The sequence below is a fragment of the Dama dama genome, chromosome 14, assembly GCF_033118175.1.
Source record: "Dama dama isolate Ldn47 chromosome 14, ASM3311817v1, whole genome shotgun sequence".
Lineage (NCBI taxonomy): Eukaryota > Metazoa > Chordata > Mammalia > Artiodactyla > Cervidae > Dama > Dama dama.
Window position 1 is genome coordinate 47,179,358 of NC_083694.1, and position 14,991 is coordinate 47,194,348.

Genomic DNA, 14,991 nt, shown 5'->3' on the forward strand with positions numbered 1-14,991 from the left:
CACGGGGTTCTCCAGGCAAGAATACTGGAGTGGGTTGCCATTTCCTTTTCCAGGGGATCTTCCCAACCCAGGGATCGAACCCACATCTCCTGCATTGGCAGATGGATTCTTTACCACTGAGTTGGGTTATGTGCTTCCCAGATGGTGCTAGTGATAAAGAACCCGCCTGCCAATGCAATAAAAGACAAGAGTTCGATCCCTGGGTCAGGAAGAACCCCTGAAGAAGGGCATGGCAACTCACTCCAGTGTTCTTGTCTGGAGAATCCCATGGACAGCGGAACTTGGCAGGTTACAGTCCATGGGGTTGCAAAGAGTCAGACAGGACTGAAGTGACTTAGCACTTAACCCAGCTGAATCATGCCACCGTATTTGTGACAATGTTTTTGCAGGAAGCTGACAGAAGAGGAAAGGGATTGATCACTTACAGATGAATGGTATTGGATTCGTGATCAGAAGGAGAAAATTTCGCTTCAGGACCAAAGACTCTGCTTCAGTCACTCAGAGCTTCGTGTGGCAAAAGTTTTATTAAAGTGGAAAGGGACAGAGAAAATTTCTGACATAGACACCAGAAGGGGGCAGAGAGTGCCCCCCTCGCCAGTCTTACCAAGGCCTTGTATACTTTTTCAATTGGTTACTAACAATAGAAAGGTCTTACCAGACTCACTCCCCCAACATACATTTTAAGATAACAGGATTAGTCAGAAGATTCTTAAGAAGGAGAAACAGGTCCTTGAGCAAGATACATTGTTGTTATATAATCATTAGTACAGAGCTTAAGGAAAAACAGACCCTTGAGCAAGATGTATTGCTTTGTAGTGCAACCATTAGCTCTGGGCTCAAACGAAGTTAGCCTTAGAAGAAATAGATTGTTGCCATAACAACTCAGAGCTTAAGGGGGAAAAAAAAATCCTTATATGACTAAGATGAAGAATATAGAAAAAAAAAGGTTTGTCCCTTTCTCCTCCTTGAGGGCCCCTGACTCCTTATCAACCTACCTAAGAATTAACTCTCTCAGGCTGAGGGGCAAAGCACATCCTGTTTCACCTCCTCCTGATGGAGCCACAAGGCATGTGTGCTCACATCCCATTTTTCAAAGCTTGTCATGTGGCCACACCTGATGTCCCTGGGGAAGAAAGCTACTCCCTCACTGGGAAGCAGGTGTGATGGGAGGGAGCAAGCAGTAGTGGGGAAAGACCACCACCTATCTCAACACGTGGTCAAAAACATCTGCTTCCCTGATGCCTGAAAATACCCTACAAGGTCCCTTCAATCCTGGCCTCCTGCTTCAAATCCAGAACCTTGTGGAGGGACTGTGTCTGAACCAGGGCTCCCCTGACCTGAAGACCTCCCATTAAACAGATCAGCAATCAGCAAACCTGACCCAGTGCAGCTGCCAAGCCTGACCCCCATGATCCAGGCTCTTGCTTCTACCCCCAGACATCCCCCTGTTTTATTGTCCTCCCAGGTCCATTTAGTCAAAGCTATGATTTTTCCAGTAGTCATGCATGGATATGAGAGTTGGACCATAAAGAAGGTTGAGTGCTGAAGAATTCATGCTTTTGAACTGTGGTGTGGAGAAGACTCTTGAGGGTCCCTTGGGCTGCAAGGAGATCCAACAAGTCAGTCCTAAAGAAAATCAGTCCTGAATATTAATTGGAAGGACTGATGCTGAACCTGAAGCTCCAATCCTTTGGCCACCTGATGCAAAGAACTGACTCATTGGAAAAGACCTTGATGCTGGGAAAGATTGAGGGCAGGAGGATAAGGGGCTGGCAGAGGATGAGATGGTTGGATGGCATCACCGACTCAATGGACATGAGTTTGAGCAAGCTCCAGAAGATGGTGAAGGACAGGGAAGCCTGGACTGCTGCAGTCCACGGAGTCCCAAAGAGTCAGACACAACTGAGCAACTCAACAACAACAGATCACATCTGCAAGACCTCAGGGAAGGCCACCTCTACGGTGGCCAAGGTGCCGTCTGTACTGGTCCCCTGCCTGAAGAGCAGGGCCCCTTGACACCCTGCAGACCAGGAGGCTGATCAGGGGCAGCAAACAGAGGCCCCAAGTGCTGGGGGCAACAGTGTCCCCACGCCCCACCCCACCAATGACTGAGTGCCTTATATGTACTAGGAGTGGTGCCAGGGGTCCCCTCTCCAGAGGACCAGACCCCTTCAGTGAGGCTGGGGGAGCCCACAGGGCACCAAGAGGGGAGCTGAAACTTCTCATTCTGGGAGCCAACGTGGCCCTGCTTCCCAGCTCTGGAGTTTCCACCAGCATTGAGGCCCAGAGCTAGGACCCGGCAGCAGCAGCAGAGCTCCAGCCTCACCTACAAGGATGGTCCAGAGCCTCCCCCATCACTGGTTCCCTGAGGGAAGAAGCTTCTTGTCAACCCTGGCCCCCATCCCCACTCAGAGTTTCAGTACGTCTGTTCCCTGGTAGTTTAAACAGGACTTGACTTTCTCACGGTCTGGAGGCTGGGAGTCTGAGCGAGACCCAGGTGTTTGCATGGCTGGTTCCCCTTGGAGGCTGTACGGAAGAATCTTGTCCAAGCCTCTCCCCAGCTTCCAAGGCTTCTGGCAACCCTTGGCATTCTGTTCTGTAGCTTGTAGATGCATCACCCTGATTCCTCTCCTCTGTGTTCACGTGATGCCCCCTGTGGGTGTCTAGGTTCAAATTTACCCCTTTTTACAAGGACAGTCCTATGGGATTGGGTCCCACCCTAACAACCTCCTTTTCACTCAGTTACCTCCATCAAGATCTACAAGTATAGTCACATGCTGAGGTGGGGGGGAGGGTGAGTATGACTTCAGCACATCTTTTGGGAGGATGTGACTCCACCATTACACACAGTGAACAGTTCTCCTTAACGACTCTCTCGTCCCCGCCACCGACCCCTTTGTCCTGGTTGCCATAGAGAACAGCACTTCCCTGGGGGGCGTCCTAACATCCCTGCTGCCCAGACCCTCCCCATTAGGACCACACGAATGAGTTCCAGCATCTTCACCTCACATGCTCCAAGGAATTGCCCAACAGCCTCTGACAGCGTGAACTCAGAAGCTACAGAACACCCACATGGGCAGCCAGCCCCATCCACACGCCCAGCGCAGCATCTGCAGGGTCCATGCCCACATGGTCCACCATCCTGTACATTGGCCAGTCCTGCAATTCCATCCACATCCCTCTGGGGCAGTGTTGAGCTCACCCCAGACAATAGGGAGAGCCCCAGGAGAGAGGGGTGCCCAGCAGGTACGGCCTCAGCTGAGATCTCCTGAGATCTCCTGTGGCAGAGAAGAGGCCTGTGCTCCTCTGCAGAGTGGGGGCCTACTTCTGCTGCCAGGAGCACCAGGGACCCTGGGGTCAAGAGCCTCCAGCACACCCACGGCACATCCCCAGTCCAGTTCTCTGAGCTATCTGGACCTATCTGTTCCTCTGCTATGAGGACCTTCCCTGTCACAGGAGACCCTTGGAGGCTGAGCACCCAGCCACCATTGCAGCCCTGCTGCCCATCATTAGGCTGCTTTCAGTGGAGTCTGCCCATGGCTTCCAGGGGATCGGGTAAGACCGCGTCCCTCCCCTCCCACAGCCCTGCCATCCGTCAGCCCCCCAAGCCCACTGTCTTCTCTCCCTGAGGCTTTCAGCACAGGACAAGGAGGCCATCAGCCACATCCCTCACCGCCACTGTTATACTCGCTCAGGTCGTGGCCATGGTTACTGCAGGCCCAGCATCTCGCCTTCCACTGCACCTGGACCCCAGGTGAAAGCCTTAGCCACAGGAAGGGGCTGCAGTCTGGTGGTATCACTGCCCCACTCCTCAGTGAGCCCCAGACCAATAAAGGGTCAGTTCTAACACCCCCTCCCAAGGATCTGCAGTCCAGGACCACCTTGGTCTGGGCCCCAGAGAAAAAGTAGCCTAATAGTGAGGCTTTCTGCAGCTGTTACCTCACCTGGGAGCAGTGCTGAGGGCAGTGGGGTGGGCAGTCACCAGGCCAGGCCCCCATGTACCTCACCCATGGGACCCCATGGACTGAAGCAGGCCAGGCTTCCCTGTCTTTCACCATCTCCTGGAGTTTGCTCAAACTCATGCCCATTGAATTGGTGAGATGGCCATCTCAGCTCCCCTGACCCTGGGAGTGTCCATTTCCGCAGACTCTAGGCATCACCCTGCAGGAGGCCCTCCAGTGCCAGGAGGGGTCAGAGCCCTCATCTCTGTGGCTGGGAAAAGAGCAGGTGTGGCCGGAGGGTCAGCACAGAGCCTGGGGGCATCTGAAGTAGCAGGTGCAGAACCCAGAGGCTGGAGCCAGAGTGACTCTCCAACAAGGTCATTGCTGACAGGGCCACACGGGAAAGCTGCATCACCAATAGTCAGCCCCAGACAGCGCTCAGGTGATGCTCAGACAGGAGAGTGATTTCAGAGGCGTTAGGTGGCTCGGCAGTAAAGAATTCATCGGCCAGTACAGGAGATGTGGGTTCGGTCCCTGGGTCAGGAAGATCTCCTGTAGAAGGGCATGGCAACCCACTCCAGTATTCCTGCCTGGAGAATCCCATGGACAGAGGCGACTGGAGGGCTACAGTCCATGGGGCCACAAAGTATAGAACATGACTGAGCAACTAAACAAGAAGAAGAGGAAAGAAAGCCAGTCACTTCCAGAGTCATAATCCAGCACTGGGAAAATCCTCTGAATCAGTGAAAGGTGGTTCTAAGCCAACAGAAATCATTAGCCACATGGCCAGAGTCAGAATTAACGCAAAGAAACTCTTGGTTCTCTTACAGGCAAACAACCACCTGAAGCTACAGTGGGAGAGAATATCTATAAAATAGCAACAGGAAAAGGTTAAGTAGCTGAGAGTGATTCAGAAGCATGCAAGAGCTAAATGAAATTGGCCAGGCTTCCTGAACTAATCAATGCAATTAATAAAAATCCCATAACTCAGCTAGTAAAGAATCTGCCTGCAATGAGGGAGACCTGGGTTCAATCCCTGGATTGGGAAGATCCCCTGGAGAAAGGAGAGGCTACTCACTCCAGTATTCTAACCTGGGGAATTCCTTGGACTGTATAGTCCACAGGGTCACAAAGAACTGGACACGACTGAGCAAATTTCACTCACTGTATAGCAAGGGAACTATATTTAATACCTTGTAATAACCTACAATGGAAAAGAATCTCGAAAAGAACAGATACATATATGCATATAACTGAATCACTTTGCTATACACCTGAAACTAACACAATATTGTAAATCAGCTCTACTCCAATACAAAAAAATTTCAGTCCCCCTAAAATGCCATGCAAGTTTTTACTGGCACCAATCTTTAAAGCTTTTTAATGTGGACCATTTTTAAAGTCCTCACTGAATTTGTTAAATATTGTTTCTGTTTTATGCTTTGATTTTTTGGCTGCAAGGCATGTGGGACCTTCCCTCCCTGACCAGCAATCACATCTGCACCCCCCAGCACTGGACCACTGGACCAACAGGGAAGTCCCAGAACCAATCCTATTTTCAAGTCCACATGGAAAGTAAAACATAGGAGAATGCCCAAATCTCACCTACTGTCTGGTCTTTTGAACTAATGATGTTTTATACACTTCTTAATGGTTGGAAAATATTTTTAAAATAAGAGTAATAAGTTGTGACTCAGGGAAATAATGAGATTTGGTGTCAGTGTCCAGTTTTATCAGCACAGCCCATCCACCAAGTATGACTGTCTCTGGCCGCCTCTGTACGCCAATGGCAGAGTTCAGTTGTTGGACAGAGACTTGACCCATGAAGCATATACTCCTCACTATTGAGGCCACACCTGCTCAGGATTAACATTCAGTCATTTTTTACCTCAGCTTCCCAGAATTCCCTGAGTCCTGCCATGTGCCAGGCTGTACCAGGGGCTCGGAAGACAGGGGTCCAGGGGAAACTCCCTGACCTGGTAAGGTGACCTTTCAGCTAGGGAGATAAACAGTACAATGTATGACCGGCTGGGCTCTGGACGGGGCAGTGGGCAGTCTCTCTGAAGATGAGAATCTCAACAGATTCCTAACAGAATGGTACAAGTGAGCCAAACCAGCATCTGGAGGGTGGGAACTTTGGGAGACAAGAGAGGCAGGTGCAAAGGTCTTGGGGCAGGAACCCCCCCTGGAGAGTTGTACAGTCAGATAGGTGACCCAGGGCTCTCCAGACACCACAGCCACCCACTCACAGGGCTGTGCTGTCGGGGAGGGGTGTAAGGCACCAGAAGCAGAGCAGTGCAGAGCGGGACCCACAACTGGAGCTGGTGCTGGCCGAGGAGCTGCAGGTCCCCACAGGAGCTGGTGCAAACCTGGAGAACACGGACTCTCCTCTTGACTGGATCCTGGACAGGCAGCCTCCTGGAGCCCCATCCTCCACTGGGCCTTGTCCTTGGGCCCTGCCTTCAGCCTGCCACACCCAGGGGGAGCAGGAAAGCTGCTGAGTTAGTTAGGGGAGAACGCCCCCAGTCTCAGGAGCATATCACCATCCCTACTTAATCAATCCCCTCCCCCCTCCATCCTGATCACCCTGGTCCACCTTCAGCAAGAGCCCCATCACCTTGATGGCTGCTCTTCTAATTTCCATCCACTCACACCCCAGTCCTGCTCCTGGGCTGTAACCCCCTCATCCTGTTACAGGAGCCCGACTCCTCTCCCTGGCTGCAGCAGTCTGAAATGAAGCTTTCCTTGCTGTTTGTCAGAGGGATGTTTTCTCTAATGGTGACCCCCACCCTGGTCACACCTGGCCCCACCAGATCACTGGCTCTTCCTATCCATCCTGAGACCACAGCCAACAAGGAGGGGGCCGTGCCCTGGACAGAGCCGGGGGCCAGCCTGAGAGTCCGGACCCCCCCATCCAACAAGCTGCAATGCATCCAACGTGGTACCGTGGTGCCAACTCCAAGAGGGCACCCCCTCCCCCTAGTAGGGCAGCTCAGCCCGACTCCATTAATCTAACACTCGCTTGCGTGTCAAAGTGCACGGCAATTTCTTGTAAAAATGATCCGGCTGCTAATTAGGCTGTTTATAACTTGTTTCCCTGGTCGCTAATGATAATTAACATGCAAATTAGCTTGGGGAGGGGAGGCTCTGGGGCCCCTAGTTCATTACCACGTTAATTACTGTTTGCATACTTAAGCATCGCAGATATAAATGGCGGCATTTAGTGTAATGGGCAAGCTGATAATTATACCAACGACATTTTGAAAAGTCATTTCGCTGTGTTATTTTTCTGTGTGATTAATGATTCCGTGCCTGGTTGATAAACTTGGTTAGTTGAAACCAATACAGGCTCTGTGCACAAACCAGCCAACGGACTCAGCCCATCAATCTCCCCCATTCCCTGATGGCTAAAAGCTTTGGACGAAGGCAAAAGGCAAAGGATAAAGTTGGGTGGCTTTGGAAAAGAGTGAACTTCCCAAACTTCTTGCTTTTCAGGAGCTGGTTCCTCAGAATCTGCTCTCACAGCCACAGCAGCTAGTGTCTGTTTAAGGTTGCCGAATTTAGGGAGCTCTGTGACATGAGGCCAGCTGCCTCTCTGGGAGCCAGGCCTGGCCTTGCTCCTTCCTTCCTTCCTCCCCTCCCACCTGTCAGGTAGGTACCTGCTGGGCTTTGGCAACCCCGCCCTCCTGGAGCCAACATTCCAACAACAGAATCCAATAACAGACAAGTGGACAGTGCCGGGCAGTGAAGCAGGCAAGGGAACAGAGGGGATTAGGGAGTCACTTCAGATGAAGTGGGTCAGAGAAGGAAGTGAGGGGAGTGCAAAGGCCCTGGGGCAGGAACAGACTTGTGGGGAGGGAGAGGAGTACGGGAGTGGGTGGGGGAGGGTGGGTAGGCACAACAAGGGGACCAGTACAGCTTGGCTGAATGACCAGGGTACTGGGCAGGGCAGGTCCCACGGGCAGGAGGTATGGGTTTGGGGGAGCCCCAGAAGTCTCCCTGATAAAAAAGGGGCCCCATCCCCAAAAGCCTAGGACCTCGACATCGCACATCTGCTCCTTCCTAAACACACAAGCTTCACCCACTCTAGTGCCTGGAAGGCAGAGGTGGCCTTGGCAAGTCACAGCCACTGTAATTGAAATTAAGAGACAGGTGGGCAGTGGATGAGGGGATGCGCCTCCCCCACTGCATTATTGATGAAGGATGATGCACAGGACAGGTGTAGCCCCTGTGCCAGTCTGAGGGCTGCCGGGCCTTCGGTAAGCTCAGGGTGAGGCCAGTGGAGGGAGGGGTCCAGGCTGATGGATCTCCCCCTTCCCCAGGCTCCGGGCTCCAGACTCAAGAGAAGTGCTCTGCCTACAGTTCCTGCCCGCGGGCAGCAGGGATGAGAAGCTGAAATTTCATCTGGTGACATCCAGACTCTCACCTACCCTGGTCCCCGGGATCCTGCTGGTGTTCCCCACCAGTGCACTGGTGTACTTGGCTGCTACTCCACAGGTAAGTCTCTCAGGGCTGACGGAGGGGCTATACAGAGGGGTGACGGTACCCTGAACCTGGCAACTAGGGGGCTCTGGGTGGCTCACACACCCTGGGAGACCACCCTGGGGAGTCCAGGATGCTGGGGACCACTGAGCCCAGAGAGATGACTAGAGCTGCTCCTAGGGAGAGAGGCAGTCACCCTGAGAACCCACGGTCACTTTTGGGAGCGTTGGGAGTAGTCACAGGCTGTTGCTAAGAGCTGCACTTTCTAACTGAGGTTGGCAGAGCCCCCAGGAGCCTGCCTTCCTAGCTGGCGCCTGGGGAGGAGGGGACAGGTGTCAGGGAGTCAGTAGGCTAGGGGTCCCCAGGGTAGCTCCCAGGGAGACAGGTGGGGGATGCCTGGTCCCTCCTCCCTAATGGCCAGGGGAGCACAAAACCAGCTTGCCTCCCGGGTTGTGTCAAGACCCCCGCTTGGAGGCCCAGTGGTGGAGGCAGCCCACAAGCTTCAGGAGGCGCAGGCGTGGAGGCCTAGTCTCCTTGAAGGCAGAGGAGAAGCAGCCTCCAACCCGTTGTCCTCCAGGGGTCACAGCGGTGTCTGCAGGCAGGGCCAAAGTAGGAGTGGGACACATCTGGCACCGCCTTGTGATTTCTGGGCCCAGCGCTGGGATCAGGCCTGACCTTGGAGAGGCAAGTGTACAGGCAGGAAATGGACCAGCACCTGCTTCAGTGGAGCTGATGGGTAAACCAGTGTGCCCCCCCACCCCAGTTCCTCTTAGGGGAACCCCAGGGGAGGGGCTTCTGAAAATTCAGATTGAGCTCTGGTTGGGCCCAGGGAGCTGGTCCCCAGGCAAGCAACTCCACTGCTCTGCGTCTTCCTACTAAAAGGACCCGGAGCACTCGTCACACCCCACCTCACCCAAGGTAAAAGTCACACAAATACAAGGTCAGTTGCAAAGCCATCAACACCTGACCACTTTCACCAACTCCTTCTATTTCCAACTTCTCTGCTGTGCCCCTGCTCACACCAAAGACGGTTCTGGAAATGGGGGCTTGGCACTCTCTCCAGCTGGCAGCCTTCATCCTAGTCAGTGGTATGACTAGGATGTACCCAGAAAAGCAACCACATGCTAACACTGGGACTGAGACAGTGTCTCCCATGTCCCTCAGGGCAGCTGTCTCATGGCCATCTTGGGGAGCATAGGGAGTTCTGCGGGGGACTGGGCGGCACCCTAAACCCCCCCAGGTCTAACCCCATCCCCTGGGGCAGCTGGTGGACAGAGCCCGTGTCCTGTGGTGGGCAGTGATGATGCTGGGGGTTGCAGGCCCAGGGTTGACACCTACTCCGTTCCTGGCTCTGCGGGGCATCCAACCAAGAGTGTTCAATTGGAGCCTCAGCACTTCCATCACAGTGACACCCCACGCATCCCCCTAAACCTGTGGGAGAGCCGCACACTCCCCACAAAGATGTTGCCTGGTCTGTCAGGGTTTTGAGGGCCACAGCGGTGCGAAGGGCAAGTGCCCAGAATCACCTCCAATTGAACGCCAGTCAGAAACAGTGAGAACCCACTGATGCAGACAAGAAACACCTTCCTTTTGAATTTAGTGATCACATTGGCACCTAAAGCAACACATTTCTGCATACAGGACAACTGCTCCTGGTTCTGCATCCCAAAGGTGCCCTGAGGTTACCTGTATCCAGATGCACTGCTCCCAGGTGGGGGCCACCATCACAGCTTCTGGCCCACAGAGATCACTGGGCTCATCTGGCCAGCGCCCAAGGGCCTGTGGGCACCATGCGCCAGGGCAGAGGCTCGTGGGACCCATCGGGCTAATGTGATGGGGGACGTCAGGCAGCACTGCGCCTCCATGCCCCAGGCCCTCCCCACAGCCCTTCGACAGCCCCGCTCCATTACTGGCTCGCCTAATTAGGGTAATAAAATGAAAATAATCAAAGTCACAGGAAATCTCTCCATAAGCTGTCACCGCTGGGTCCCCACTCGCTCATTTGGGTGCCGTGCCTTTGTGAATGTCAAGGAGCTGAAGAGCAGGCCAGGAGCCGGACGGGGAGGCCAGGCCATGCTGACCACAGCTGCCTGACCCTTGCAGACCTAGAGCCCAGACTCCGCCTCCTCCTTGGGAGCCCCCCTATCGGGAGGGGGGAGGACCAGGACCCTGGGGAGGACATCCCTGCCCCATAGCACCCAGTGCCCGAGCGGTCACTCCACCTGGTCCCCTGAGCCCAAGAACAGGGATGAACCTGGCATCTGGGAACCTTGGCATGTTGAGTTAGGAGGGGCCCTCACCCTAAACAGGACCACCCCTCCAGGCAGGTGCAACTCATCCACCTCCCCAGGGGCCCCACCAGGGCAGGGTTCAGCATCTCAGACCCCAGGGCAACAGCCTCAGTCCAGCTCTGCCCTGCCCACCTCTGCTGCCTCCTCCCACCCGTCCCCCTCCCTAGTGGGAGGGGGCTGATGCCTAAAATATCAGCTGATGCTACCGGCCTTCCTCCACCACAGTCCAGGTGATCCTGGGCCAGCAGGGCATGTCACAGCCCCTTAGGGCCACCTTCCAGGCCTCATCTCAAGGAGAGGACGGGCCCCCTGCTGGGGCGGGGTGTGGTAGGGAGGGGGGTCTGGTCTGTTTGCTCAACAGAGAGTAGCTATCGGGAGGGAGATCCACAGGAGACCAGGTGGACAGGTGACCTGGGGGCCAGTTTCCTCGGAAGCACCCTGCAGGAGGGGCGTGGACGGTCGAAAGGGGCACTGAAGCAGCAAGGCAGAGTTCTGGGGGTGGCAGGGGCCCCCAGGCCCGCCCACCTCCACGGAGCTCCTTCACCACCTATGAGGGGATGGGTCTGGGGGTGCGCCCTAGACTGCGGGCAGCTCCCCCCGCAGCGTCCAGAGGCCCCCTACCCTAGCCCAGCCTGGTCTGGCAGGGGCGGCTAGGGGCCACAGGGGGCGGGGTCCGGGGCGGGGGCGCGCCGGGCCGCTGGGGGCGCGGCTGAGCTGCCAGACCGCGGGGCTGTTGACAGTCTCCAGGGAAACGGACCCGCCCTCTCAACCCCGGGCGCCTCCGAGAGCCCAGATCCGCGGACCCTCCGGCAGAGCCGCATCTACAGCCCCTCCACCTGGCCGCCCCCAAGTCTGGGTGGCGAGGCTTTTCCTTCCGCGCATTCCCCGCACACCCCGCACAGCCTCGGAGCACAGGCGAGTGTGAGCGCGTGTGCAGGTTGGGAGCCACCTCCGTGTGTGCCCTGTGTGTGCATATGTATGTGAGTGCGTACCTATGTACACGGGTGTGTGTCTGTGTCTCAGTGTGTGTCAGAGAGCAAACATTAGGTGGGGGGCGGGGTTGGGGGGGGGGGGTGTTTGCAGGCATTTGGAGAACCGGGAGAGAAAGCCCCAGCAAGTGAGCCTTTCTTCAGGCTGGAAGGTTTGGGGACAGAGAGAGGCCTGCGGCAGGGCTGGTCCTGGAACTGACCTCAAGAACTGCCCCCCTCACCAGCGTGGCTTCCCACCCCACCCAAGAGCTGGCCAGGTTCCCCTCACCACCCCAGCCTTACCTGCACCACCCCCTCCCCCCGCCTTGCCCAGGTGTGGGAGGTGGGCAAGGCTGTGGTCCTGAGGCTGGGCGGTGAGTGGAAACTCAGAGCCCTGAGAAGGTGTAGGGGATGCCCATGTGACCCAGATGGGCGGCAGGAGGGCCCACCTTCGGAGCAGCTGTGCTAGGAGGGGCAGCAGTTGGAGTGAGGGCCAGGGGTCCCTGACCCCTCAGGTTGCCCGATTCCTCCCCATGTGGATACTCAGAAGTCAGACGTCCATCGAGTGTTGATTACTGAGCGCGGTCATGGCCCCCTCTGCAGAGGAGGAAGCTGAGGCCTGGAGGCAAACAGAGACTGGGGGCCTGGCCTGGGAGATGTGCCCCAGCCCGGTGGAGACGCCTGTGGGGCAGGCACCCCAGACACCCCTGGGTGTCTGAATTCACCCTGTCTTCAATCGGGGGCTCCACGCTGACTCTGAGGTCTCAGTGGGGAGGGTCAGGGGGCAGCCCTGAAGCAGGACTGGGGAGCCCGTAGGCCAGGTGGGCCACATACGCGCTAACCATACTCCCTCTCCAGGTGCTGTGAGGATGGACATGGGCCCATCGGAGTTGCGGGCGTGATGTCGGCCCAGGAGCTCGTGGCCTGCCTCTGCCGAGAGGGTGACCAGCACCTGGCCCTGGGGGAGACCCCGCTGGCCACCGCCTTCTATCTGGCTGCCTTCAGCTGCCACGCTCCCTCGGCCCTGCGGAGCATCCGAGCTGCCCTGCCCGAGACCCGGGGCTCATCTGTGGTGGCCACCCTAGAGGCCTGGTGCCGAGGTGACAGCCAGATCCCAGCCATCCACTGGGATGGCATGGCGGTGGTCTCCCTGACAGGGACCCTGGCCTGCGCCTTCCTGGCCACCCTCTGCCCCGACCACCCCGTTGCGGCCCTGCACTCCCTGGCCAGCCTGCTGGCACACGGGCACCATGGGGAAGTGGTGCGGCGCTGCGGGGTCCTGCTGGACGCTCACTCCCAGCAGAGCCTGGAGTTGCGGCTGACCCGCGCCCTGGCCTGGGTCCTATCCGGAACACAGGTGCACACTGGGGTGGCCGGCTACCTCCAGGCCTTTGTGGAGAGCGCCGACCGGACCATGGCCTTCATTCGCATGCATCAGCAGCCCTACCTCCCTGCTCTGGTCAGAGCCCTCCAGGACTACATCTCAGAGCATCAGGAGGCTGGGGATGGTGCCAGCCAACAGGTGACCAACTGCCAGGGACTCCTTGCAGCCCTGGACCCTGGGGGCACCTGGAGCATCACCCTGTCGCCTGAAGCCCTGCTCCAGCATGGCAGGTATGAGGACTGCCGGGCAGCCTGCAGCCAGGCCCTGGAGGCCGCCCCAACGGGGTGCAGACCCCAAGGTAGGCATGCCCTCCATACCCACCAAGGACCAGGTTGAAAGTTGTTCCTGCTGTCGCTTCACTGCATGGTTAAGTCCTGCTCATGGTGGGGGTGGGGGTTGTGCTGGCGTTTGGGACACCACAGTGACAAAATGGACAGGCCCCTCACCTTACAGAGCACCAAGAAAAGAAGACAAAATTTGTGCTTTGAGAAAGCACTGTGCAACTATGTGAGGTGCTGTTTTAGCCCGCTGGTCAGGGAAGGCTTCTTGGAGAAGGCGTCATTTGAGCTGAGACTGAAGGATTGGCAGCAGAAACAGAATATGAGAAAAAATTGGGGTGTCCATGCCACTGAATGGATCCAGCATGGCTGGCAGGGGGCTGTGGGTGGGGGCAGAGGGCAACAGAAGGCTCTAAAAGCAGTAGTCGCAGCTAAGCCCTCTGGCTGAGGACTTTCGATTTTCTCCTCAGAGAAGCAAGAAGTCAGGGAGGTTTTAAACCGGAGTGAGGTGCTCTGAGCTGCATTTTCAAGTTTTTGTCTGCTGTGCACAGAACGTGCCCTGGGGGCCAGACTGAGAAGAGAAACTGCCAGAGGCTGGATGCAGTCCAGGTCTGAGTTAACACTGAGACAGAAATGATAAGACTGGCCAGGTGTAGTGAGGGAGGGGAAGAGTGGGGCACAGGGATGGATCAAGAATGACTTTAAGAGTTCACTTGCAGCAGCTAGATGGCAGAGGACAGAGAGGAGCAGACAGGAAAGGGGGCCTCAAAGGCTGGAGACACCCCCAGTTTGAGATGCTGCTCCTGCCCTTTGCTGGGTCCTCCCTCTGGTGGTGGCGGAAGTAGTGGGGCTGTGGTTGGGAGCACCCAGGAGCCACACACCAGCCTGCCACCCCACTCCCAACCCCCTGCCACCCGCTGGCCTCCCTGTGCACATGTGGGGGTGGGGGTCACACCCACTTCTGAAGGTTACTGGGCAAATTCAGTGAGACTGTGTATCAAACCCTGAAAATGGTATCTCCGCTAAGTGCTCTCCAATCACCCACTAAGTTCTTCCAAAATGTTCCTGGAGCCCATCAATTGGATGTGTCATTAGGCAGCTGGACACGTGAGCCTTGAGATCCCGGGGGCATGGTCTCAAGGTTTTTGGGGATCATTCACACAAGGAAGAGATTGATGGTCATGGTCCAGATCGGGAGAGCCCCCAGGATAGAGTGGGGCAGCTGGACACCTAGAGGCAGGGGCCGGGAGCTGACATTCAGTGAGCGGACCCATCGTTCGGGTATGAAAAGCATTTTCAGACTGCACCACACAGCACCGCTGGAAGCTGGATGCAGGCATATCTACTCCATCAATGGGGCTGCCAAGGGCACACGGAGTGTTCACAGAGGCTGGAATTTGGCCCTTCAGTGCTCCTAACTGCCCACTACACTGCTCCCCACAAAAGAGGACCCAGCAAAATGGGACAGGAGGACAAGAAGGAGGAGGGAACTCGGGAGCCCGCAGGGTGATTACACCTGCGTTTATGAGATAAAGAGCTGCCTCTGCCAAATCCATGCAGAGGGGGCAGGGCATGTCTGTCCAGTGTGCCTGGGAGGCTCCTGATGATGCCAAGGTGAGACGGGAACCAGACAGAACTGAAAAGTGA

At 56.2% G+C, this 14,991-nt stretch overlaps 1 protein-coding gene across 1 annotated transcript in view; it reads left to right on the forward strand.

Annotated features, from left to right (window-relative positions):
• Positions 1-14,991, forward strand: part of TTC34 (tetratricopeptide repeat domain 34) — a 44,658-nt gene that overhangs the window by 9,621 nt on the left and 20,046 nt on the right. The window contains exons 3-7 of the mRNA XM_061159782.1: positions 3,457-3,555; positions 6,193-6,351; positions 8,264-8,438; positions 11,455-11,651; positions 12,541-13,364. Coding sequence (XP_061015765.1) covers positions 3,457-3,555; positions 6,193-6,351; positions 8,264-8,438; positions 11,455-11,651; positions 12,541-13,364 — 1,454 coding nt within the window. The remainder of the gene's footprint in view (positions 1-3,456; positions 3,556-6,192; positions 6,352-8,263; positions 8,439-11,454; positions 11,652-12,540; positions 13,365-14,991) is intronic.